Source organism: Varroa destructor, unplaced genomic scaffold (assembly GCF_002443255.2).
Source record: "Varroa destructor unplaced genomic scaffold, Vdes_3.0 BEIS01000003.1, whole genome shotgun sequence".
In the NCBI taxonomy this organism is placed as follows: Eukaryota; Metazoa; Arthropoda; class Arachnida; order Mesostigmata; family Varroidae; genus Varroa; species Varroa destructor.
In genome coordinates this window covers 2,567,456-2,595,167 of record NW_019211456.1, presented here as the reverse complement: position 1 = coordinate 2,595,167, position 27,712 = coordinate 2,567,456, and the positions used below count along the sequence as shown (strand labels likewise).

The following is a 27,712-nucleotide window of genomic DNA, read 5'->3' as shown; positions in this document are numbered from 1 at the left end:
TATACAAAAATGCATGCCAGTTAAATGAAAGTAAAACAACAGGATTTACTCATCTTACGACTGATTTTGGTCATACACAACAATTAAAGTGTAAATTGTTGATGCACTGTCATAATTAATGTCTAACTTAATAAATATGTATGTGCTCATAACAAAAAGGAATATCCCCAATTCATAGTTAAAGTAAATGCACAATAACTTAACAGACTTCGTTGTTCTCATTGGGACACACGCACAGCTCGTGCCACAGATATGCATTTGAAATCAAGTTTGCAAATTCTGCAGGAGCACCTTGCGGCGTGATAGTGTGGGAGTATCATGTGGGAGTGCTTCTGCACTCTCGAGTATCCGGCCACCCAGCTGACTTTTCCTACTGAACTTACATTACTCATTGTATCGACTCTCATAGACGTGCAAATGAAGTTACCATATATGTACAGAACGTGGGCTTTTGTAGCTAGGGCCCCGCCGATACCAGACATATATATGCGCTGGTGACATAGAACTATATTGCGATAAATTAACTTGAATAAGTGTTTGATTGTCGGAACATAAGGAAAGCTTAGAAAGCAGTAGCGCTTCGATGTGGGTACACATGTAAACCAGCAATACGTCCAGGTATACAGAGGTGTCAATTATAACAAGCATCCCCCAAACAATAACTTTCTGGGATCAGCTTGTCGAGGGCATAGGCCGCAGATTACACGAACATCTTGTAGTTGTACAGTTAAAACGCAAATAGACTTACTTGATAACTAAATTGCCCCAAATACCCAGACGATTAGTCAGCGCCATTATGAAAAAAAACTAGAGAATCAAATAGAAGCACATGCGGAGAAGGTTGAAATATAGACGTCTGTCACTAGCACATAATCTTATAATGTCACAGTGTATTACTGCCAAGTGAGCTTATTGTGCTGCTATTACGACAAAAATGCTTGGCGGTGTATAGAATAAATGTGAAAACAAGATGCACAAATAACATATATGTGTTACCAAACACACAGTTGTTGAGGTAATAGATTAGGCCCCTAATTTAGCTCACATGCTGCTACAGACTGCAAGCTGAAACCTATGGTCACGGTTGGAAATGCTGAAACGGTGGAAAAGGCATATGCACCTTAAATGAATTAGTATCTACATTGAACAAACAGCAATATAAATACCTGGGATTAAGATAAACAGAGTGAAATTTTTATGCTAGCATTTTTTCTATTGCTAACACTGTATTATTGTTTGTTGTTCTAGAGCCGACAATCACGGTGATCGGGGTCCTGGGCGAGCGTGCATCGCTTCCATGCAATATTGCCCCCAACTCGAGTGATGATGAAGTGTCTTTGGTATTGTGGTATCGAGATGACTCGACGACACCTATCTACTCAGCGGATGCGCGCAAGACGTCACTGCGGAAGGCGCATCATTCGCCCATCGACTGGCTGGCACATCGTGCTTTCCTCAAAGTCGAGACAAGTCCTTCTCTGTTGCAACTGTCGCCGGTTCAAGAGGGCGATGACGGATTCTACAGGTGCCGAGTGGACTTCAAGAAGGAGCGTACACGGAACTATCAAGTGCATCTCAAGGTTATTCGTAAGTAGCAGGGGAACAGCACCAACTGCTTTCTCTCTATTTGGACTTCTTGCGCCTCCGTCGGACCCTTTGTACCTTGAAGCTCTGGCGTTTTCACCTATTCTCTGCTATTAAGATCTCTCTTTATAGCTCTCTCGCTTTCTGTGTGACTGTCCTAGCCTTCGTCCTCTTGACACCCCCCAGCTCTCCATGCCTGCCGACAATGACTAAGACCAATGTCTTCTACACTTGCTCAGCTCATTTTTATATTGAGTAAGACTGGTAATTGGTGGCCGATATGGCGAAAAGGCGGCAGTGCATGTTCTCGTTTCCCAACGCTTGTTGCCCCTTTGCCGCTTTCCTCCGTCCAATCTCGTGTTCCGTAGAAACGACGAAAGCAGCTGAAAAGTCGAAGAGCAGCTCTAAAACGAAGACATTTAGCTTTTAGACCGCGTTAGTGTAGTCGCTTCCTTTTCCTACACAGACTACGAAACTGGCAAATCTATCGTATCCACTTGCGTAACCTCACGGGCCCCGTGACGGCGACGAAAGTATAATAACTTGGTATCTGTCGAGCGAAATAAAGCAAAGAACCATGATTTTGTTTTGCTATTGCGTACACAAAGCGTAAGTGTTAAGATATATATATACACATTCACTCAGAGACTCATACACAAATTTGGGTTTGGGTCTGATGTTCATACACGGAACCACTTATACAAGTACTCACTTACAGGCTCATCTCCTCGCCTACCATACTCGTACGTATATTCCCAGAGTCGATACTCGCGAGCAAGAGCATCTAGTTAAAAGATTTCTTTCGCATTCTGGCAAAGGCACCTTTCAGAGTGGGATTAGTTACCAAATGCCTGTTCAGTATTTTTATATGGCCATCAACAGTTTCAGTCAGCTTTGCTTCTCACGTTGCGATGAAGCGCCACTTATTTCAAGTGGCGCTTCATCGCAATCTGAGAGCATAAGCCAAAACACTCGCATTTCTGCAATGCAGCTACGGAGAAGAAGGAGCAAGCAATTGAGCTTAATCCTCAGTGATGCACTCATAAGACACATTGCATTATATTGTGGGCTTCGTCAATGGACGAACCTTTCCACATGCAAGTGTATACGTATGTACATACAGCCTGCTCGGCACAGTGTGGAGAGGTGATGCAAGTAGGACATGTGCGACAGCTCGCCTACCCGTTTGGCCAAAGGCAGACGATTGACGCATTAGGCTGTATTTAAACCCGTGTTTTGGGGAGAAAGAAATAAGAGAGTATGAGTTCTCGCTTTGGAAGAGAAATAATATCAACAGCATGCTATATAGTGAGCGGCTATTTTTCGTCTTTTTTGGACACCTTTCAGTTCCGCCGAATGAACCGATCATCAGTGACCAGAATAGGGAGATCCTACCATCGAAGAGTGTCATCGGTCCATACAACGAAGGAGACAAGCTGATCCTCGTCTGTCAAGTCGAAGGAGGTAAGCGGGTGTTGGGTAACGTCTGTCGCTTCCAGGCAACCTCAATTGTTCTTCCTTTTCATATTACGTCAAGGAAAGGAACGGCCATCCGACTTGAAAATCTGCCGGTCGGTCTATTTGCCACATGCCCTACCGGCAGCGTATTTATATTTCGTGCTTTTCGCTAATATGAGGGCCTAAACTATCTCTATTTACCACGCCAAGATCGTTCGGTACAAGGATCGCCTGCGCCGAAAAGTGAATCATGGTGCTGTGGTAAAGAGAAGACGAGACCATAGCCCACGAAATCGTGCAACAGGATTGCTCAGAAACCACGCTTAGCTGTAGAAGCACCGCAGCATAGCGCACACGTAACGAACTTATAGGCGACGCCAAGCTTCGTTGCACATGGGATTTTGCTATCGCGCTACTGCGTCCCTCCAGTCTTCGATTATGCCTCCTCTAAGGAGCCGATAGACGAACAGAATAGGACAGGCAGCAAGCCTGTAGCCAACCAGAAGGCAAGCTATTAGCAGTGGATTAAGTTGTCCTGAAGGAAAAAAGCAAAGCCGGCTTTAAGACTTCGAGTAGGGAAAACGCGGTGCGCACTCACTGGAGATCGACTTGGAGCAAGCAACCACAGGAAAGCGTGGTGGTAGCGGCGGAGATAGCAGCAGGAAAAGGAATACTAGCAGCGGAAAAATTTCGCCGGTTGGAAGTAAAGATGGAAAGCGAATGAGCCCTGAGAAGGGGCAAATACTTTCACACGCACCGAAACTTATCCGGTCACCACTATCAGCCAGAAACCAGCAGCTGTATGCAGCAAACTTTCCTCCCTCCCGAAGTAGGCAAAGAAAAAAAGGAAAACAACAAACGACGAAGCGAGCACCATCGGTAAGGCTGCATCCGGAAGGACCGTGCCTTCCAGGGCGAACGCCTACAACCTCTGCTAGTACTGTTGTTCTTGCTGCCTCTGCTGTCGTTGTATCACAGTCAGTTTCACCCGCCTGCTCGAGGCACAAATTCCCATCTACCGATAGGATTGTGTGGTCGATGGTCGTTCCAAGCGGAGTTTTCAGGAAGGAGTTTCCATTTTAATTTCGCTGCTTCTGCTACTTCGTCTCTTCTCCTCCTGTGCGGCCATTTTCCAACAAGGGCTGTGCGTCGGAACAGGAAGTTACTGCAGGCTCTGCTACTGCTACAGCTGGGCCACCGGGGATTCGAGAAAGCGGTCAACGACATCTTCATCGTTGTGCTACTACATAGCTGGTGGCACAGCAGTAATAGGAGTCGAAGTAGCTTCTCCTCGACACACAAGTGCTAGTGCTGCCGCCATCGTCAATACTGCCTCTGTCGAAAGGGAGCACATTTGCTACCGATTTTCCTGTTAGGTCGCGTTCGCTTCGTACTTCTGTCGGGTTGCAGTAGAAATACCTGTGTCTGTTTGTGCCAACGCTCTTTTCTAGACTACGGATGAGTAATCGCTTACCGAATTGTGTACCCTTCACGAGGTAATGTGTATCCCCCTTTCTACGATTGAGAGGAACTATTGCTTTCTAACCTGCCTCATGTTACAAGGAGTAATGCTGTTTTGTATTATAATAATAGTGGGAGATAGAGATATTTAGAGGGCCCTAACTCTTTCCATTTCTTTTTTTAACATTTTTTCGTCATCATCGTCGTCGTCGGAAGACAGGACGAAAAGAGACGCAAGTTGGTAAGAACAGTATGTTTGGCAGAATGTTTGTCTGTTTCTTAGCTCCATCCATCATGGGATATATCGGCTTATAATATCTCTCCTTTATTACTGGGAAGTATTTGCACGTAGCTAAAGGCAGCTAAAAGTTAACCCGAAGCATGACAGACTCATAGAGTCTTTAAGATGAGAGCCATTTAAACAGATCAAGGGTAGTGAGATGGTCTCAGCTTGCGGTGGATCGCTTCATTCGGTGAAGGTTGTGATTGAATTAATCGAGTTAGCCATCCTATGTTCTATTTCTTTCTATTTAAATTTGATCAGGTATGTCTATTTTATGCCCATCTACTAATCGTGAATAGAACGTTTTCAATTTTAACTTAACATACTTTTTTATCTTATATGAAAATTCAAACAACTTACTTCGATGTTTGAAACGTTCAATTGTTCTTTCGTCGTTCAAAAATTCGGTAATTACGATACGTCCATCAGTCTAACATTGGACTCTCAGACAGAGTTAATTTCTAACGTCACGCCAAATCCCACTGAGTGCCAAATCAGTTTTTGCAAAAGCATTATTAGCTTGATGTCTTTTTTTAGGTTCAATTCATTTTTAACCGTATTTTGTTATTAGTTAAATAGTCTAATTTAATTACTGCCGTTGGCGCGCCATGACCATATGGGAACATGTGATCCGAGCGGTGAAAAAAGAACCTGACATTTGCACAAATTGATGCGCAAGGATCGTGTGATGTCGCCATGGGCCATTGACGCTAACTGAACTCTATTTAATTTTTTTGTTCAGGCAATCCTCCACCCGTGGTAACATGGTGGCGAGAGTCATTTCTACTTGATGACCACTATAACGTATCAAACGGAATATCGAAGAACGTGTTGGAAATCCCTGCCCTCACTCGTAACGATCTGATGGCCACTCTGACCTGTACTGCGTCCAATAATAATATCTCGTATCCTGTATCATCTAGCGTAATCGTCGATCTCAATTGTAAGTTTTAGAAAGCCTATTGCGATGATTCTTCTTCGTCTCATGGATAGCTTCGGCTAAATAATAGAAACTCTGTTACCGAACTGACATTGGTCTCAATGTCCACAAGAATGGCTTGTGACGTATACATATATATATATACATATTCTTAGTGCTAATACTGGACGTCCTATGCCTGAATGGCATTTACGGAAAAACTAAGGGCCTGGGAAACAGGAAAACACGGTTTCTTATGGTCTTTCTACAGCTCACATGCCGCCGCAGAACATAGCGACACTGATAGGCTTCGCCATGAATTGTCACGGATAACGAGAAATGGTGTCTCCATGTCCATATAAAACAGAAAGAGGGAAGATATGTTTAGAAAATATGCCGGAGTTTAGAATTAAGCTAGATCTTCGCTTAAAAAAGCCACCATTGAGGCTTGATAGAATTGGAAGGCTCTTATGTACAGGGAAACGCTTGGCGGTCAACAATAATAAATATATGACCCAGTTGCATAAAATGAGTGATGCTAAAAGGTCCGTTAGAAGAAGCGAAGTCAATCTTTTCTACAACAATGTAAGACCACACTTGGCACAAGTATCGTTAAAGCCGCCTTGCAAGATTTCAAGTCAGGGCTTCTTTCCGCCCACCATATTCTCCAAGTCTCTACACCGTTTAAAAAAATGACCGTGTATTTTTTTCTCAGACTGCGCTTCCAACGCGCTCTGTTTCAACACCTAAGCTGCAGTAGAACATTTTAGTCCTCAAATTTCCATGTACAGATATATGGATGACTAAAAATCCCTTGATTGTCATAATTTTCAGCTATCTGTCGCTGACATCATGTACCATTAGCGTCGATATACTAACCTCCCGTCCAATGTTAAGTATAATCTGGAGGGAAACCTTTAGACCCTGCCAACTATCTAATGTTAATTGATGCGTGTTCTCAAAGTGCAGAGATAAGAGTCGAAATCAAGAATGATTCAGCACTGTTAACTGGTCCCCAGCAATCCCGTGGTAACAGACTGTTGGTTCTTCCAATCCTGTTTTCGATATCCTCCGTTGCTGAAAAGGAAGCGTTGCAAGCGAGAGCTGTTCATCAGCGTTCTTTCCTTTCGTCTAATTCTCCTTATTCTCATTCTCCTGAGATCATCTCACCTATCTGTTGTGTAGTAGAAGGGGTACGGCAAGCGCGGTTTTTGATCAATCGGATTAGATTTCCATCGTCTTGTTTCATAGTCGCCACTATGCTGCCCGTTTGCTACCGACTTTTACAGAAAACAACGATTTCTCGCTCATCAGCAGTCACCGTAGATCTCAAGCAATTGGTAATATTAATCTTGTTCATTCGTACGGGCGCTCAGTACGTTTCATTTGTTTAGACGGCGACGCCGCTTTTCATAGATTGCTCATGCTTCTTATGAGCTGAATCTCTTTCCGTCAATCCTTAGATTCTGTGTCCACCTCTAATACCATGTTCTGTCTGCAATCTTAATTGACGTCATTCTAGTACTATTTTGCTCGCCCCTTTTTTTACCCGCGCTCATAAAGGCGACGGTAGCTATAGTAACAATCATAGGACATAGAACACTGATAACTACCGTAGGCATAGCGATGACTCCCAGAGTCATAGATGGATGTCCCGGTGCATGTGTCTCCGAGGAGCATATTAGTTTGACACTAGCAAGCTGCTGCCTGATACCTCGGTCACTTTATTTCGCTAATAGTAAACTTAATTGAAGCAGAAGACAGGAAGTTATGATGCACGCAGCTCTAGTAGCAACTGTAACTGGAGGAGATAAACGAAGTACATAGTTTTTCATAGGTGGCTCCGTACAGATATTACTACATGGTCAGTATTAGATGAAATAGGCCATAAGCAGGGACTAGGTCACTACGAAATAACGAGCAATGACAGAGTGATAGCGAAAAGCTATGTAGCTATGGAAAAAAGGGGTGAAAGAAACATATAATGTACGACATTGAGAAAAAGCGTCGGCAGCGAACGAGTTCGTCGAAAATTCACTGGTGGTACTTCAATATTGATTAAACCTGAGGAGTAGCTCTACGAAAGGTCATGTTGTTGGTGTGTTTGTAGCACTGCGTCTTGTACGCCACGGGCCTTTTTCGGCTACTAAGGCGGTAATGATGGTGGCCGACACCTCGAAGCCTCGTTCAGCAAGTCAAACCCGATACACTTAAGCAGCCTCTAGGTGGCGGCTGGACGTTGTCCGATATCTGGAAGTCATCACGATCTTTTCTTGCGGCCATGTTACTCCCGATTACTCTTCGAGCCACCCGTTTATGTTGATCGTTCCCTTCAGCGTCGCTCGTCGGCTTCGATGGCGGCGACGACGACGACGACGACGACGACGACGACTACGACTTTCACTAACGCAATAGGAAGACTACTAATTGCCGTTCCCTGTATAGGCTGCACAATGGATCGGCTATCGCTCGTCTAAACGTATGCAGGATCAGAGGGTACCGATTAACTAATTTACTTATTGCCAGCCACAACCCGTGGATTGGTTTACAGCGCTGCATACATATTTATCGATATAGGGCTGACAGATTGTATGCTACATACCTATCACCTGTACAGCTACAGTGTTTATGGTCATTTCTACCATATGCACACACACACACACACACACACCTGAATGTTGTTGTTGTTGGCAGATTTCTGTATAATGATTGTTGTTACGGAAATCATTAACGACCTCATGACTGATGCATATGGGTGCTCAAACGGAAAGGACGACGCCAGTAAATATACTGTATTATCATAGGGTGTAAATGCTTACTACATCTTCAAAAATTTTCTTATTCTTCTTCTTGCATTATTTGGTTTCGGATATTCGAATTGTCACAGTAAACTCAAATGTCCCGTGTGTAAGTTGTTATTGATCGACTTATATAGTAGAGAGCCGCAAAGCAGGTAATGGCCTCCCGCTGTAGCGTGCGCATTATTGCGTAGAGGGTATGCCGCGCTTGGTATAGAGCGGCGTTGGTATACCATTACCATTATATCACTGCAGTAATTATTACAATCATGTGTTTTATTTTGTTTTATAGTCCGTCCTCTGTCCGTCTGGATCGAAGGGGAACAGCAGCCGCTCTCGGCTGGCAAATCGGTGACGCTTGAATGCCGCGCGTCAGGGTCGCGCCCGCCAGCGGTTATTGAATGGTGGAAAGGCGGGATGCGAATGAACTCGACCTCGCACAATAGCACAAGTGCATTAACATTTGTGCCCACGGCTGATGATTCTGGCAAGCACCTTTCGTGCCGCGCAGAGAATCCCCTCATCGCAAACAGCCGCATCGAGGACGGATGGAAGCTCGAAGTTCACTGTATGTATCTCGCGTCTAATCTATACATGCATACATATAGTAGGCCATGTTTACTCCTGTACTAAATATACGATACAATAACATAATACATATAGCACGTATTTTTCACATAATTTATACAACACTACCTTGTTAGAGACGTGTTGTAAAGATTGTATAGATATTTATCTGGTCAAACATATAATAACACGTGTTTCCAGTCGGCTCTTTTTCGTTCGCTTGATAACGTATACGCACTTCTACTCTTAGCAAATGCGGCGATAAAGTGAAACCTATTCATATTTAGAGAACAGAGAGCATTCTATCTGGCTGTATAATGGTTTGCGATAGGCTAACGTTCTAGGTCGTATGTTCCATTCCAGACAACCCTATTCTGAGCCTGCGCCTCGGGAGCAAGCTTCGGCACCAGCATATCCAGGAAGGTAACGATGTATTTTTCGAGTGCGACATTCGCGCCAACCCCTGGGTGAACGATATCGGATGGCGTTTTGAAGGTACGAATGTGTTCTTTGCAGTAACCATCCGCTTTACCAACGCGTCATCTCTTCTGTCAGTATGTCCTCTACGTATCCTCCACCTGCATGTCGTTTTCGGGAACGACACGCGTTTGGGCTGTCGTACTAGTGGTATTAGGTGTAACTCCCAAAGGACTATTTCAGGAAGAACTAGAGTTTTCGTTCATTCCATCCACGGCTATGACGCAAGATTCCAAATGGCATTGAAAACCTAGAACATGGATTTCCTCTACAAACCTTCAGGCCAAATGATATACCCTCCCGTTTGCCCACTAGGGTTCCAGGGTTCACCTTTTAGGGCTTATTCCAAAAGCTACATAGCATAGGTTCTTGCATTTCGTCCGTTTCTAGGCGTAACCATATGCCTGCCGTTTTTTCTTTTATGCTATGATTCATATAGGTCGAGAGGTGCAGACAAACACCTCGGCAGGTGTAATCATAAGCGGTCAGAGCCTTGTATTACAAAAGGTGGATCGCTACAGCCGAGGCAGGTACACCTGTCATGCTACGAACGCGCAGGGGCCCGGCGAAAGTAACGCCGTCATGCTCAAAGTCAGGTGTAAGTAGAAATATCGTTGAGGCACACGTTTTTCTATGGGCATCGAAAAACATAGTTCTATATTCGTAACTTAGAATATTCCTAATGTACTTTATCATCATAACCTTTGATATTTAGGCAATATATCTACATATACATCCTTTGGTGTTTGATTGCTTTTATAAGAGCTATATTTCACAAACAAATGTGTTGATAGATAAAAAAAAAGATTGCATTTTGTTTTCAAGGATGAATGTAATAGATTTAACCGTGTTTATTAAGACGCTGGCTAACTGGGAATGATTAACATATCACATAACACTAGTATTAACATAACACTAGTATCGAGCTTCAGGAAGTAGCTTTCTTCTGTACATCTTTTAACCAATTCTACATTACGAGTATGTTGCAGCTACATATCTTTTAGTCGTCCCTCTGGAATATGCTTAATTAGTGTGAGTTATCGAATTGTGGTATATCGTTAAGGTATATACGCTAGGCGGAAAATAATATTGTAGTAACATTTCAACAGAAAAATAGAGCAAGTAATGATTCAGCGTTTTTTCGAGTATTAAGTTACTACTGGGTTACGTTAAGTGCAATTAGTATAAATCTCAACAAAAGTTTCAAATCACAGAATTGCTGGTGTATTTTTAAGGCCACGCTTTGTTGCTAGATCCATAACCTTGCATAGGCACACGTAAACAGGTACACAAACACAATGGCAGCAAAGCCGGGACTAGAAAAATTACCCTCAAAAGGAGTTCAAAGAGTTTTAGCCAGTCTAGGAGTACTTGCTCTACCGACCTGGCAGTGAATGCAATGAAATCTAAGGTCAAACAAAGGCAGCTATTTTCGAAACTCTCTGGATGATTTCTCCTGAGAATGCCTCCATGGTATTTCGCCCCTCCTCCGGGACAATAGGCCTTCTATCGAGTCACTTATGATGAAAAATATACTATCATCAATATATTTATAAGTATGCCGTACTCTTACACACCTATAGGTATACGCACACGTTTATACAGATACACTCACATACACTGACAAATATTCCACACAGTTAGAACATAGGATGTTATGCAGCAAGCATTGTAAAGCTGCTGCTCCTCCAAAGTATGCCGGCTCATCGAGCCAGCACACGAGTAGGGTACAAACTCCTACGAGAGACAGGCACATTTTAGGCACACATAGGAAAATGGATGTTTTCTTTTCTCGTCCGGCCGTTGCTTGTAGACTCCCTTACCGCGGTTATGTCGAATGCATAATGGATTAGACAATAGGAACGACAAAGCAAACGATAACCGGCCAGCAATGGGAATAGACCAGCCAGGCCACGAAAAGGCTTTGCCGCAGTAACCAGTAGGCAAGAAAAAGCAATAAGCGCCCAGCCGGGATGCAGTATTTTGCGAAGAAGGGGTTGGGTTATATGGTCGGGGGACTGGAACGAAAGGGGTAAGTGGCAATAAGCAAAACCTAGGCAGAGCGGTCAAACACAGGGTTGGAGATTCAATGACGAAGTGTTACTAACAAAGCAGTAAGCTGCGACGGCTAAAGCATTGCCCCTATAATACTAAAACCCATAACAAGTATTAAGTAGACGACGGACGATAACTTATACTTGGAGCAGTTTTGAAGAACGCATAGAAAACCTTACTATATAGGCACTAGAAATCCATTTATAATCGATGGTAACCAATTATAATACAAACAACGATAGTAATAACAAATAGAATGCCGATGATACGAAAAGCTTTACTATAGTCGCGAAAAAATAAACTACGAACAATAAACTTTTAAGGGAAATCAGATAACTTCAGATATGGGTGTTGTATCATAATATGTAGCGAACCACTAAAAGTAACGATAGAACCAACAACGAGCATTGCTTATCGGGAAAGCATTATTTAGCAGAAAATTTAATCGAACGAACATATTTAACAATTAAATCATAAAATGATCTTAACTAAGCTTTGTATGTAGTTTCGAGGGGATATATATACATAACCATTCACATGTAAAGCATGTAGCGACATTTAGTGACATTAAAAATGTAAAAGCTAGAGAAACTATTTGCCACACGGTTGTACATTCATGTGTATGTAAAACCGTTGCACATACCTGTAGTCATTTGCGGAAGGCCAACGTAGGCAGGGAAAAATGCATCAGCTAGGGATCTAGAAGTGAGGTATAACAATCACGTGAACAATTACATCTGGGGGCAGTAGATAGTGCATGCATTTGGACGGATGCTTCTCATCAGCAAGTAATAGGAAGTAAAACGCTGTAGGTATGGTGGTAGGTTCCGAGTGTCTGTTCATTGACCGTGTAAATCAGCCTCCTGCTATCAATATTGTGCCAGCCAGCCTGAGCCACCCTGGTCGCCAAATAATAAGGCTTTTGAACACGGACTCCTCAGCTCAAGGGGTTTCGAGGAGTTCTATATTCCCCGTCTGCACTATTGAAATGTGAGTTAGGAGCGCGTTGGGTAGCAGCACAACGCGATAGAGTAAACCACCCCAATGAATCGACGAAAATGAAATCGTTTTACGATTGCTTCGAACCTACAATTCGACTACGTTCTGCCTCTGGTGCCAAGTTTCGAAGGGATCTTCAGATATCGTTTTCATTTTGTTATAGGGTACCCTAGGGCCCTATGCCTACCCTAGGCCGAAACATGTCGCACTACGTTGCGATATATGCATATAGTTAGAACCGTATGGGGGGCTGGGAAACTACAGACAGATAAACTGAAAAAATATATTTCGAGTTCGGGTCACAGCCGCAGTTTAGATGTGCGCAATTATCAGTTAAAACGCACCTTTATTTTTACCTTTTACGAGTGCCCATCCTATGATCCGATTCGTTTTTCGTTGCAGTCGCTCCCGTGTGCAAGGGCGAACAGAAGACGACGTACGGGGCCGCCCGAAATGAGCTAGTCAAGATATTCTGCGAACTAGAAAGTGACCCCGTTGAAATCGCGTTTAAATGGCGTTTCAATAACAGCAAAGAGCTCATCTCGTCCAGTAACGTTCATACGGATGGCACTCGGTCCTGTGTGACCGTTGTACCACACACTGAGGAGGATTATGGTCCAATCATCTGCTGGGGAAAGAACAGCATCGGCTTGCAGAGAGAACCATGCGTCTTCCAGCTGATTCCTGCGGGTAAGAATTTTCTCCGGTCGTCATGCGGTGGTCGTCTCGGCCGCGTACTGTTTGGGAATGGGGCACCTCAAATATTTTAACGGTAAGGCTTTTTTTCGCTTTCGTTTGTGTCCTAATGTGCCATGCTGCCAGGGGAAATCGACGCAGCTTAAGAAGGTTGATCGTTTTCAAGATGAATCTACCCTCGTGGCAAAGAAACCTTTGAGAATTATATCTTCTTTGTCAGGAAAAAAATAGCTTGTCTCACAAAAGAGCCTGTTAATGGCCAAACGTGAAGGAGACGATTTCTTGATTCTCTCCCGTTCCTTTCGTGTTTAGCCCTTTTGTACTCCAGCCTAGCTGTCATGCTAGCCGCTACAATCAAGCATTACTAGATTTCACGGCCAATGATTGATAATAGAAGACGAAGAGTTGAAAGGTCAATAGTGAAGCTCTCCATCTGTTCGGCTAAACGATGACATTGCTGTACTATTGGCACAACGGCAACCTCTAGCCAGCTTTCCAGCCAGTTCAAGAATGGCACAACTGACAGATGCGGGCAAGCTTGTCAATAACGACATCATAAACGTATTTGTTTAACTGCGCATTTCTCGATTCTCTTCGTTCGAGAAACACAGTTATGCATCATAGAACGAGCTGTTATTAAATGAAGCTTCTGACGTACTACTTTGATCAACAACGTGCACTGAAAAATTTCGAACTTCAAGTTCGTCCAGTCATTACTACTCCTAGTGATAAAGCGTTTTTCTTCCTGCTTCTCCTATGCTCGTTTTCTTTTTCTCGTTCGTGTTGCTTATTCGTTCGTAGGTCCGCCGGAGCCGGTACATAATTGTACAGTGGTCAACCAAACCGAGGAATCGTTGACAATTGCCTGCCAGGAAGGCTACGATGGAGGTATTGAGCAGTCCTTTCATATGGAATTACACGACGCTGAACAGCGTACTCTGCAAGGCAACTATTCACTCTTGTCCACTGGTCGCACCCAGATCGGAAGTGACGATGAATCTGGTGGTAGTGTGTCTGGGCCTGTTGACCTGCCGGCCAGCCAGCCAGCAGTGGTCATGTCAGCTTCCGGACTCGCACCAGCGACAGCCTACGTGATCGCTGTCTGGGCAGCGAACGCACGAGGTCAGAGTCCACCTACTGTGATAGTTGCGCACACGATCCCGTCACCAATATCACTTACGCGCAGAGGTATGTATGAATTAACGATATTATCGTTTTATTTAACAATAAGTTCCACTTGTAAGGGTATTCTTAACTGTGTAGTACCGTTAAACCAGTCAAAACAAAAAGTGAATCTTAATTTTGCAAGATACATGGATTTGAGCTGAATAACAGTTTCTGAGTAAGCAAGGGACATCTGATGTATCTACACGTGGCCCATATAACATTCCTTATATTTTTTTTTCCTAGAATTAGACATCATCAATTTTCAGTATAAAGTTTTCTGATCTTCTATTTACAACCAACTTTTTACCTATTTGCCCTACCAGTCTATCGGCCTATTTGACCCGGTCGACAAAAAAGCTTTATTCGCCGTTGAGGTTCGTTAGAAGCAGCGAGGTTCGCTCGGGTGTTACTATTACTGATTTAGCCTTTTCCACCGCAACCGGTTTCACCGGATTCGCCACTTCAGCAGCCCGCTCACCAGCTAAATAGAAAACCATGTTTGTTCGTTCGCCTGTGCGCCTGCATACTCTACGTTATTCGGCAGTGGCTACGGCTATAATGACGACTATTGGGAAATGAAGCGGTTGCCGGTGGCTGTTGGTAGTTCTAGTGGCGTTAAGCTTTCCTTCCGCCACATCCAATCTGCATGCGGTACGAGGACTTCGCCTCAGGCTAAGCCATCAACGCGTATACCTCCAACAGCACCGCAGTCATGCAAAGCAAGATCTCTGTCTACCCCCCATATGCCCTTAACCCTCATCCGCCTTCTACCTCGACACTAGCAACTCCGCTCCAACTACTAGCAACTCCAACTACTTTGAGGCTGCACTTCCTGACGAACTCAGCTTCTTTTGGTCGACTGAAGGAGTAGGAAAGGAAGCTAACCAAGCCTTGACCCTCTCGTCTCGAGCAAGTCGAGGTTGAGCTAGACTGTCTAGGTGGCTTCTGTCTGGTAGAAGCTTCTGCTGCTAGAAGCAAGCAAAAATTTCTGGATGGCGAACGGCGGCAAAGAAGTTCTCTCAATCTCCTGCTTCTCATTCGCGTATGAAGATATTTTCAAATCGCCAGCAGGCGGCGTCCTTGCGAAATGCGTTTCCCTCGCAGCGTTGAATATTTCTACTTCTTGATGGTGCTCTGTATGCAAAGACAGGCTATCTTGGCTACCACAGTAGGCGATCCACAAAGCGCTGCGATCTCGCTAGTGTTGTCCCCTTTCTCGTACCCCGTTTCTTATCCTCCCGGCTTCCATCGCCACGAATCGAACGGCCACCAACTCAAAGGCAGCCTGGGCTCTTTACCGTTGAAGAGGCAAAAGAGAAGGCGAAGTGCGCACAGTGTCGATGACCGTTTGGGCCTACAGCCTCGAGGGCTTTCCTTTGCGTCTTGAAGGTTCGGGGTCAACAACGTCGTGGAGGTTAAACGACGGCGGTGCATTCTCCTTCTTTGCAACGCTGTTCGCCTTCCCGTTTATGTAGTCCTTCACTCACTGTACTTACTCTTTGGCTGATTGCAGGAATGTGGCACATCTCGTTGAGTCCATTGATCCTTGTGCTGATATTTGTTGTAACGGGAATCATCCTTGTCGCGTTCACGATCATTCTCATTATGAAGATCAGGACTCGGCAAGTCATCAAGAGCTGTAAGCATCCTTCTTTCCTATGTACACCTAGAAATTCACCGAATATCCTCATAGTGTGTTATCTTCACTTGAGTGCTCGCAGATAGATACTGCAATACGATTCAAGATGATTTTGTCATCAGTACCAAGACGACCTTTATGAAACGTGTCACAATATAAAAGAGAACCATATATAATCGTAAACATACATTACTTTTTAAATAAAGTATAGTCGAAAAAATCCCGATATCTCGCGAAACAATTTGAAATCTATCGGTTGCAAATAAAAAATACATGTACCCACTCCATGCAACACGATACTAGGTAAAGCATTTTCATTTGCCATAATGTGTACAGTTGCAGGACGTACGCTAAGCAAAAATTTCGTTGGATAAGTGTGGACAGAGGTAAGGTCAGTCCAAATAAGATTTATGTCTGAGAGAACATGCCGGAGATATCATAGAGCAGGCATAAAAGTTTTGCTTAACTATTTCTAAACAGAAAACGTCGTTGACTATTGTATCTTAGTGAGTTCGAGTGTCGCAGAAGGCACAGTGCGGGTATTTTAAGCGCATTAGGGGCAAAGCAGGCCCTTAGCAATTATTGCTCATAATTTGCTTGACGCCCATCGCCGCAAGTTGTATGGCCGGGCCTAAATGCTGCACCAAGCAATAAGATAACAACAGGAACAGTTGCACTTATATTGGCCAGCTGCAGCTTTCAATCATCTAGTGTGAAAATGCCAGTACGAAGCAGAACTAGCACAGCATCTAACAAGCGACAGGGGACCAGTTTGAATCGAATGACATTTTAGCAAAGAAGCCAATTAACGAGATGCCAGGCTTGAACACAAAAACTATCCTTTGCGAATGGCAGCATTATCATTAGCGTCTGTTCACCAGCACGTACATGCTTTTTGCCCAGCTACTGTTACCACTATCAGCCTCTCACCCTCAGGGTCACCCCCGAATCGGGTAACGTGGTCCACACCACACGATTTAGTCTATGAGCTCAGCTCCCGTAAATTCTCTGTAAAAATCGTGTGTTCGCTTTGTTTTCGCACCTCGCTTTGCTCCGTCATGGGCTTCTGTTTAAAGTAAAGTCCAATGATACAAAAAATTATCGTAGTACGTCGTTGCGAGCGAGACTTTGTAGTGAGGTGCCGGAGTCAATGAGGAAGAACGCCGTATTTTTGCGCTTCATCGCAACGCATCTCTGCGAACCAGTCGTACGCAAAATTGCCTTTTATATAACGACATAGGCGTATATTGTACCCGTACGTTAGGCGCCAGTTCGAGGATCAATTAGATCCAGATACAGAAAACACCACCTTCTCTCGTGCAACAATAAAGATGACCGGATATTAAACAGACAAGGGGTACTAGTTCCGTTGACTTTACTATGGTGTGAAATTGTCGTTGCATTGCCGAATAGCGAGGCAGATTTCACTACTACTGTCCTTAATTCAGTTAGTAGGTAGCAGCAGCACAAATGGGTTGGCTTAGAAGAAGTAGAACAAGATGGGTCTGAGTAAGAAACAAAACGGTTATTTATCGACGTTAGTCGACGATCAGAAATCTGTTGGTAGATGTTCTTAACGTAGTTTTGATGACCATGTGGCATATATATGGTCAGTACGGATTGGTTCCGGCGAATTTATATCTGAATAAGATTTTGCCGAAAAAGAAACAGTTCCGAGTTAACTGCGGACGACGGCGTGATAAGGATGAGCAAATGAGTGAACCTGGCAGCGAGGGTGGAATACTAAGCGCGTTTCATTAACGCAGCGGCTGCAACTGCACCACTAAAAGAAGCCAGTTAGTCAGACGCATAGAAGAAGACCAGTAAATAGAAAAAAAAAGGACACACAGGTTCTGTCCCTATCGGACCCTACTAACTATACTTGCACTCTAGCAGAGACAGCAGCAGAGAATCGAACCGTACTGCAGCTGAAAAGGCCTGCTCGACACGTTTTCAGCTTGGCTATCGTCAGTCGGGACCATGGCCGCCCAACTGAGGCCATCGAGACAGGGACGAGCAGATAGAGCAGGCTCACTAAAAAACAGCCATGATTTAGTTAAAAGCAACGGTAGCACAAGCACATAAAACGAAATCCAAAGAAAAAAACGGAGTAACTCTCACTTGGTGTGCAACCTTTCTAACCTACATCGAAACGAAGTTCATACATCGATGCTAAGCTGAAGTGTCTACATTTGTATTGTTTTTGTTAGACGTTCAAGGACCCAATTAGCGGATGTAATGGAGGAACTTCAGCAATAATAAGTAAAATAAATTGTGTGGTGAATTAAATTTTACTAAGGTCAAATTCAGGTTCGAAGACAGAGATCCGAAATGATAATAGTGCATTTTCGACTCCGACACTATTTTGCTTTCTGCTCAGGTCTGTTGGCTGCGAATTTATACTGTGTAAATCAGGGATTCTACAACTAAAAAAGCTGCTTAAAACTAGTTTGCGAGGACAAATGGTATTTTGGAAGTGGAGGATGCACCCCGCCCCAAACGTCCATCTAAGGTTAATAAGTACCTATTGATGATACCTAAAAAAAAAAAGAAGAACGGCAGACAATTATTGAATCGAAATAACTGTAATCATATCAAGTGGCACCTTAGATCTACGGGTTTGTAAAAAGTTTCGAGCTTAAATGGCCCATAAACTAGGTGAACATCATAAAGATACACGCCTTCTCACTGCCTCTCAGCATGTCACCCGGTATCGAGCAACGCAGAGCCACAATAAGTTTACGTTAGCTATAAGCGTCCTATATACTGAAACATGGTCGAAAAAGACCACCTGTGTATCCTTTTTTTTTTATTTACTTGTCTTCTTCTACGCATCTAACTAACTGGCTTCTTTTAATGGCTCAGCTGTATCGGGTGAACGAGGCTATCCAGCTAAATAGGCCCGACGAGACTAAACGAGGCAAAGCCATTTTTCTTGACGACCATGTTAGTCCTCTCAAGACTAAGATTGTAGAACCCGCCCTGCAAAAGATTAAATAAGAGATTCTTTTGCGAGCACAATAAATACATTTATTGCTTGGATTCGAGTAAAAGCCTGTGTTTTTGTTCGGCGGAAGGACTGAAGCCACCTGTATGCCAACCTAATAAACCTACTTAGATAACCAGTTATAAACTTTGCATTGTACACGCGGAAAAATTGTATCGACGGTCTATTAACGTTAAATATTTGTGCTTACTTGTGTCTGTTTTTAATCCATCGCCGATATTGCTCTACACTGACGTGGTAATGGATCCGCCATGAATAGCTCAACAGCGCGCTGCCGCCGCAGATGAAAAGTGAGTACTCTTTACACCCCCCAAAAAACGCGTTCTTGTTGGAGTTTCTTTTTTTCATATGCACGAGCTACTGTTGTGGTGTGCAAAAGGAAAATGACGCTACACAAATGGAAATGAGGAAACCAAGGTCCTTCTCTATTCTCCATTTTTCCCCTCGAAGGGTGTCTGTGGGATCGAAGTCCCTCTAGGCGTACGATATGTAGGTCTATTGCTGGGGCTTGCGCGCGTAAGGCGGAATGCCTACGTTTGTAGCTTGTTTCTTAAGAAGCATGACGGTTCCTCCTGCGCGACTTCGTTCTGTGGGCAGATGGTTACACTGGAAACGTTTGGCGAGCCTAAGAAGGGCTGCTGCACCTACTAGATATTAAAACTGCCAATCCTGTCAATCGTCATAGTCTCTCTGCCTGTTGCCGCCTAACCGTTCCCACATTCCCCCCCGCGTTGTGAAACATTTCTGAATAGAAGAGGGAGCGTAGGTCGCTCACAGTATATAATTAATTTTGCCTTCCTATGTGCTGTATCTTTCACCCTTCTATTTCTGCTGTTTCCGTGTTTTGTTTCTGCTGTGCCGCCTGCCAAATTTGATTGACGCAGGCCGCAGATTCCGTTGCCAGAGGAAGGGGACGTCACGGAGCTTGCGCGGTTCGCCGACGAAAACAAGGGTCCGGATGTTATACCACGTATGTATATTGAGAATAGACAAAAATTGATCACCAGTTAATTATCAGTAAGTTTATTATTCGAAGCGACCGCGGAACCAAATAATAGGCATCTGCCAAATATATTGGCCGTGTAACGCGTGTATTTATTATTTGTTCGTACCTACCAATAGAGCTTTACAGACAGCAAACGTGCAATTTTCGACAGAAAAGTCATCCTCCATGCTTGTATCACGCTTAGGAATAACTTACTTCTCTATTGATTTAATCAAATGCCCACTTTAGTGTACTCTCTGTGTGTGGTGTTGATGAAAGCTGACTTTCATAATAAGCATAGTTTTAGAGGGGCACAGAAATGCAGTTGAAAATTAGGGTTCTTTTAGCTAGTCATATCAAGCAGTGAAATCTCTTGTGTTCAACCTCGTACAAATGAAAACACTTCGTTTTGGCTTTGGTCTTAATAGTCATCATAATTTGAATTGAAATATGTTAAAGGCTTCCTAAAAGGTGTCTAGCAGTAGATGCATCTTAGTTTCATTGGAATCCTTAATTGAGCGATACGTAATAGGAAAAATTGTATCTTGGCTAGCTTGTAAATGTTACACGTTAACTTAGTACGAATAAATGAAGATGTAGGTACTTAGTGTTATAGCAACTAGAGTCAGTGGAATAACCCATTGGAAACGACGATCATATGACATCCCTGTGTAACTTTTAGAGGTTACTTTTATCCAAATCGATAAGGATGACGGCAATGACAATTTTGAAAGAAGTACTAACAAATCAATGGGCTGCAAAAGGCAGCTGTTCGCATCGTTCAAGGTCTCGCAGCTTCCTCAGGTTGTCCTGATGTTATTTACAGCGATAACATCGTACGACGAAACATAACTTCTTAATTCTTGTCGTCGTAGCATAAAATTTCGTTTGTTATTAGCATTTATTATTGATTGATTATCTGTAGGTATATTCACGCAGTATGAACAGCTATAGTCAATACTCGTAGAGATCGCAGCGGAACTGAAACTGCGGAGCCCCCATCTTCTCAAACCGCAGTCTGTCTGTCCACAGAAGACAGACAGGCAGGCAGCTAACAGCACCGTATATACACATAGTGCTAGCTTCAATATTGTTAATATTTCACGACGTTCTCCCGACTACTCTACTACATATATACATGTATATATATATATATATATGTTTGAGTGAGTTAAGAGAAGAAGTTCGGTTAAAGGGGCAACGGTAGGTGCAGCTTGTACCGGGTGGGGGGGACGAACGAGAGGGTAGAAAGAGGGGAGTTGGCATTCAACATCAGGAGTCGCTCGAATGAATAAACGTGGAGAGCGGCACGAACGGGAGAAGATATGGCCGCTGGATAGTGTAGCCGCTACTATGCATCACATTACCATATATTATTCAGTAATTTAGCGGATAGAAGCAGCAATAGCGACGGTAGTAATGGTAGCAATCATTACCACCGTCGCCACGTGGCGCTAGCTAGAACAGCGGCATCACGCTTAACGGCCAACAACCAGACGACTAAATGAAGCTAAGTCAAATCAACGTATGACTATCAAGTATTGGGATGACCAAGAGGATATACATACATATGTCTTCCTTAAAGCAGACGAGACGAGTTCATGCGAGCGCACATCCGAACGCACACGTATGAACGAGGCATACGGTACAGCTTTTAACGGGCCGTTTCACAACGACGATAGTAATAATGGTCAAAACATTGAGCTGACACTTGAGTTTGTAACGTTCATTACGTGTCGTCTAGGGTCTACAGACGACGAAGGTAAAAAGATTTAGTGAGGCTGGCATTTTTGGTCTAAATGAATATCAGAACACTATCTCAGTTACTTTCATTAGTTTTTCTTTGTCAAAACCCTTTTCGGCCGCCAATCTTAGAGCCCTTATGATAAATCGAAGGCCGATAAAATGTTTGCGTCCTCACGGAACAGTCCTTGAAACTGTTTAGTTGTAGTTATTTTTTCAGGAGCACGGCAGTGTACTATAGTTCGACCATGGTATTTTCAATATACAATAATATTATTAGCGCCACGATATATATTACAGTTTGCAGATCTGAGCTTTATGTTCAAGCAAACAAGATAGCAAAATTTAACACAAGCGAACCAGACGCCATCTCCGGGCTGTTTTCGACAAGCGAGTGTCTATTTTAAGAAATCACAATTATCGTCGTCTCGAGCTAAAGACTTCGCCCTGCAAAGCGTTCGTGGAAGATGTGAGCTGGATGGAAATAAGATAAGGCCGTGAATAGGGTCGGGAAAAGTTTCTTTGTACGATTCTTTCAATGGATTTGTCGATTACAATAGATGTTTGTTGTGTAACATTAGTGTTTCTCCTACGATCTTGTGCTACAAATAGGGCACAAGCATAAACGAAATCGAATTATTATTGAAAACTACTAAATGCAATATGATTTGATGATGATACTAGACCCTTTTAGGTACCATCATACTTTAAGGTGACGCCCTTCATAACGGCCTCGACTGTCCTGCGCCTGCCGTCGTCGAAAGCTAACACTGACATGATGTAGAGATAGTGACATGGTTTGGGTTCGAAAAAACTATATAATGGTTTTTTCAAGGTCGTCTGCTATCGTAACCATTCGTCATTAAAATATGAGTACCGTTCGATTGAACACATAGGACACATTCATTTATAGTCAACGCTTCTCGGACGCTGGATGTAGCCATGTGATCCTCAGCAAATCTTACGTGTGTCTTTATTCGACGACAGGAATGGGCCGATGTCAATCGGCCCACTGAGAATTGAGATAACCGGCGGCTGACCCTAAACAAAACAATATCTCAGCATTTCTAGAAATAAGACCTAGATTATTGTTATCAATCCGTAATTTTATTATCATGGGTATTTATTCAGGATTAACCTATTGTTGCATTAATCGAGCCCGGTACTAATTTGTCATCGTTATTTTCCCTAAGTTTTGTCGACGCAGCTAACTGATCTCTCGAATTTAACTTTAACAAAACTAAAGTCGAGGAACGTAAGATCAGTTTTCCAATGCTGAGCTGACGTTACATTTAACATGTCATAGATGCATATTTTGGCAATATTTTTACACTCCAGTAATAGCTCCACACGCTTTTTTCATTGTACAACACAGGATTTCCTCGGTAATGCCAAATCCTAGACATGCCTATGGCTTAATTTATTTCTGAACTGCGAGTAGACCTATCGTTTTCACTAATTGTTAAGTTTACATTATAAACTTAACTCAAAATAGAGCTTACCAATTATTTCAGGGAGTCGAATACATACGCGTCATTATTGGTTAGAGGCTGTAGAGTTGAATAGCGTTTTTGATGATAGCCGATACTTTTTGACCAAGTTAAATGTTTCCTGCCGTGGAAAGAAAAGCTATAACAGAAACAGTTATAAGAAAAACAAAGTGTAAGTGTGCAAAATGTTAAGGGTGACATTTCGAAACGTGCCATATGGCTATTTAAATGAAGAAATTATAGGATAGCTGCTGCGATTTAGGGAGACCCTATAAAGAGCTAACGTTCGACTATTTCGAAAAAAAAAAAGATCGACAAAGTCAATTATCTTACTAAAGATGTAAACAAGTCTTAAACTAATAGATAAAAAGCCTGAATGACTAAAGAGGGGCTTATGCAGAGCTAGTTAAGTTAATAATTTTCGGAGCCAATACTCCACAGTTTACTCTGCACTGGGAGCGGGACATAACCATAAAATAACGAAGCGGAACGCTACGTGCCCGGCTGTTACCAGTTTTAGGATGAAACAACTCACAGCATACCTGAAGCAACCGACCTGTCACCGCTACGGGCATATAATTTTCTTATAATAAAACAGCTGATGCGAGATAGACAATTGTGTTAGGTTGTCCGGAAGCAGTTCTAATAATAGCTTCAATAGCGTTATGCGCTATTGAGGAACTTATTATTCTGAAAATACAAAAACGTTAACATCGTTTTGTCCTAGTTACCGAATTTTATCCCCCCCCCCCCCCCCCCCAGCCCCAGCTCCAGCCCTGAAAATAGGGTGGAAGAAAAATAAATTTGCAATCGTTCCCCCTTGACGCCCAAAAACTGAACCGCAGGACCAAGCGAAAAACGTGGTTCTGCGTATGGCAAAGACTCTATGGTTAAAATATATGAGCTCATCTATTGATTTCTCTTCTGGCGAGTGACTCGGAAGCAGTTTTCGTCTGAGTGGAAAATTCTACTGAAATACGTTTTTTAGACAGGCAATGCCACGTTTGAAAGTAACCCATCACTTCTAAGTGTTACTCCTAGCTATTATGTCTCTGTTGCGCGTGGCTTATATATCCAGCATTATTCTCGTAGCTATTTTGCCTCCTTTAGTGCAATACTAATTATGGGCAATGCGATGAAAGGCGCTATTTCTTGCCACTTACATATCCATCTTTTGTTACAAGCCCAAGATAAAATTCTGTCACGTGGACAAAGTGATAACAACGGTATATAGCAGTTGGCCATAGACAAACGGAAGACTAGAAAAACCGAGTAGTAAATAAGGGACACCATTAGTTTCCAAACAACTTGATCAAAATTGCATGCTGATACCGAGACGGTGACTACCTATTTCGCACGATACAGATACTAAATGGCTGATCCATAAGTCCGTCAATGGAGTTCGTAACTTACTCATCGCGGTAGAAGAACCCTCTCAAGTTCACAGTTCAGACAGATATATCCGGCCAAGAATATCCACTTTGTAATGATCGTTGTCATCGTTGACGCGCTTTCCGAGATGTCTTCCTCGGAAGCAGAGTACGAATCTACTCAGAATCATTCACTTTAGCTTTCGGTCAGCTTATTAAAGCTATACTAACACGAGGATATTCAAAAGCATCACTCCAGCTTCTTTTCCAATTGCGGAACCCTTTTACCACTTAAGATATCGTATCGAGCTCACAATCTGAGCCATACGATCGTACGTACTCCATACTGATATATCCAACTACCGTAATACATCAATGTTCGGATGTCGAAGTTATTTTTCATTGATGAAAACTAATGATAAAAATACATTTTTCTGTATTATTAAAAAGCATTACAATGCCTTGTACAATAGATAAGGCACAAAAGCATGTCGGCGAAACCGCACTCATCAGCCCATAAGATGCTCAAAACATTGTAACTATATAACAAAGTAGTATGCTGTAGTACTCGTGTAACATTTTTGTTTGTTGCCCTTTCTAATTTCTGAATCTTATTTCCTCCCGAAGACAACGAGCATGGATTCTGTAGGAGACACAAGTATACTGAATTATTCCGGGACAGTATTTATGTCGACGCAGGCTGTGTTGTAGATACACTTTTTCCAAGCTTGGCATAGCCCTTTTCGGTAGCCACAGTCGGGGGTGAGAAAAAAAAAAGATGATAAAGGTCTGGCAAAGCAAATAACGGATTATTCTATTAGTAAGCTAAATCGATTGAGAGAGTTGTAACGTTCCTCATGTGAGTACCGTATCGCAACCCGCGGGCTTCGCCCCTCACTTATTTTCTTGTTAAACAGTTTACCTACAAAAGAAACAAAATGATTATACTTATATAAACGTAATGTCGAATAATGGTTATACCATAATAATCATGTATTAATGGACAGAAAAGCCGTAAGCTTCCAAAGAGTTTTTCACGCGACGCAAATGAGGCACGTCTTTTTTTTGTATGATACAACTGTCATACGCATGCATTCGTACATTTGATGATAAATTATATGACAAACGTTCATTTTCGCCATGGTGTTTCTAAGCTGTAATGTGGCGTTTGTTTTTAAACGTTGAAGAGGAGAGACCGGTTACAACTAAAAAAAAGTCTTCGATAAACGAAAAAGGTATGTATTCAAGCGGCTCTTGCTAGGATTAAACTCCAGCAATCCAGGAAAATTAGCCCAATTTAACCACTCTCCGGGGTCCGAAATGGATGAGCACAAGGTTTTATTGTTTTACCTGTGCACCACCGTCTTTGTCGTGCGCGTATTTTGTTACTAAAGCGATTTTATTTTATTGATATAGCGGAATAAAACCAAGTAAAGGTCATGTCAAATAGCAATCAGCTTCTTTCACAATACGTAATATTGTTAGAAAGATATTTCATTCATTCACAGAAACTGAGGACGTTTTTCCACGAAACTGAATTTTCAGGGGAATACACATTTGTATATTTGATCGCACACCCGAGCGGACGCGGCTGATAGCCTCCTAGATGTTTTCGTGCGGCGTTGTTTCTAACATGGAAAAACATGGTTAGTTTCGATGTACAGTTAGCCAAATTAATACGCTCTTTGAGAAAAACAATGCTTGTAATCCAGGGGTCTTCCACATCCAAGTTCTTCTTATTTACAGCTCTTCCCATGACGAACCCTAAGCGATTTCGAAAAAATTTACCCAATCTAAATACTGCAAATCGACGGACATTTGAGTTTTAGTAGTGCTGTAGTGGATACGGAGCCGTGAGCTTTGCCCTGCTCCTATTGTGCCTTTAAATCAGCTAATTTTACTCTGTGAGGTTACGTGCAGGGCAGCCTAAACTACAGTATACACCAAAAGCTATAGCCTTAAAATTATCTAACCCTGTTTATCTCGTTACTCTTTGCGGCTATTAAGATGAATTGAAAGCACCTTTATTATAGGAGGGGATTATGTATAGCATCCATTATGTATAATACATTAAGAACGAAAGCAGGTATAGCGCGTTCATGAAACGGTTTGCGTATTTGCCACACATATTTATTATTTACAATCTTATTTCTAGTAACGGTTTCAGGAGCCATGATACACTTGTTAGTAATGATTTGTAAAGTCGACTTTATACAGTCGGGTGATGCAAGCATTTAGCTATTTAGATGACGATATAGAAGTGACTGGCAATGACTCCAGTGAGCATCTTTAATATATAAACGATAATAAATTACATCCCATATATAATCCCAAAATATAAATAAACAATGTAAGAATTTCATTTGACCAACTATAGTATACGTTGAAGAAAAACCAGTGTTACGGATAGTCGTATGTGAAGATCTTGAATGGTACGTACAATAAGGAATACTGCATTATTTATTGAGGCCTTTTTCAGCACTTCACACTTTTCATTGCAAAGCTGAATAGTGCATTTTCTGCACATCAATTATATTTTGTTATGAGATCCAAAGTACAATACTCCTACAAGTCATTTGTAAGTATTCCCTTTTAGGTGATATGGTTATATACTTTACACGAAGCCGAAAGACAAAATATATCACTATCGAAGAACACAATCTGCGTATAACAAATGCACAATACAACTTCTTTGAGGCACGCCAGAAAGGGTCGGTAGGGGGTGGCTTAAATATCGCACGGAACAACTTCACGACCAAGTGGATTGAAAGCCGTCGTAAAATAGGATGAGTAAATACCCAGGTCAGTAAGTTTCCGGATCAGGATCCATTCTACTAAAAGCGCCGTTGTAATCAAGATACACACATCTGTATGACCTGCGATTGTTTGCGTACATGGTCCTATCTGGGCCGTTTCCAACATTTGCGTGCAAGTAGAACAATGGGCACGGATAGGATCATGTAGGATAGGATCAAAAAAGTTGATCTTCGAAAAGAAAAGCAAACATGTCATGC

The 27,712-nt window shown here is 42.6% G+C and overlaps 1 protein-coding gene across 5 annotated transcripts in view; it reads left to right on the top strand.

The window, feature by feature from the left end:
• Positions 1-27,712, top strand: part of LOC111246852 (protein turtle-like) — a 90,509-nt gene that overhangs the window by 46,775 nt on the left and 16,022 nt on the right. For 3 of the 5 annotated variants that reach the window (XM_086983392.1, XM_086983393.1, XM_086983391.1), the window contains 12 exons: positions 1,249-1,587; positions 2,932-3,048; positions 4,724-4,744; positions 5,529-5,729; positions 8,796-9,071; positions 9,434-9,565; positions 9,987-10,145; positions 13,004-13,291; positions 14,099-14,485; positions 15,978-16,103; positions 19,370-19,400; positions 19,995-20,080. In XM_086983392.1, coding sequence (XP_086839518.1) covers positions 1,249-1,587; positions 2,932-3,048; positions 4,724-4,744; positions 5,529-5,729; positions 8,796-9,071; positions 9,434-9,565; positions 9,987-10,145; positions 13,004-13,291; positions 14,099-14,485; positions 15,978-16,103; positions 19,370-19,400; positions 19,995-20,080 — 2,163 coding nt within the window. Of the gene's footprint in view, positions 1-1,248; positions 1,588-2,931; positions 3,049-4,723; positions 4,745-5,528; positions 5,730-8,795; positions 9,072-9,433; positions 9,566-9,986; positions 10,146-13,003; positions 13,292-14,098; positions 14,486-15,977; positions 16,104-19,369; positions 19,401-19,994; positions 20,081-26,243; positions 26,345-27,712 lie in introns of all 5 variants that reach the window. The other 2 variants (XR_015323525.1, XM_022797135.2) reach the window with 2 other exon arrangements.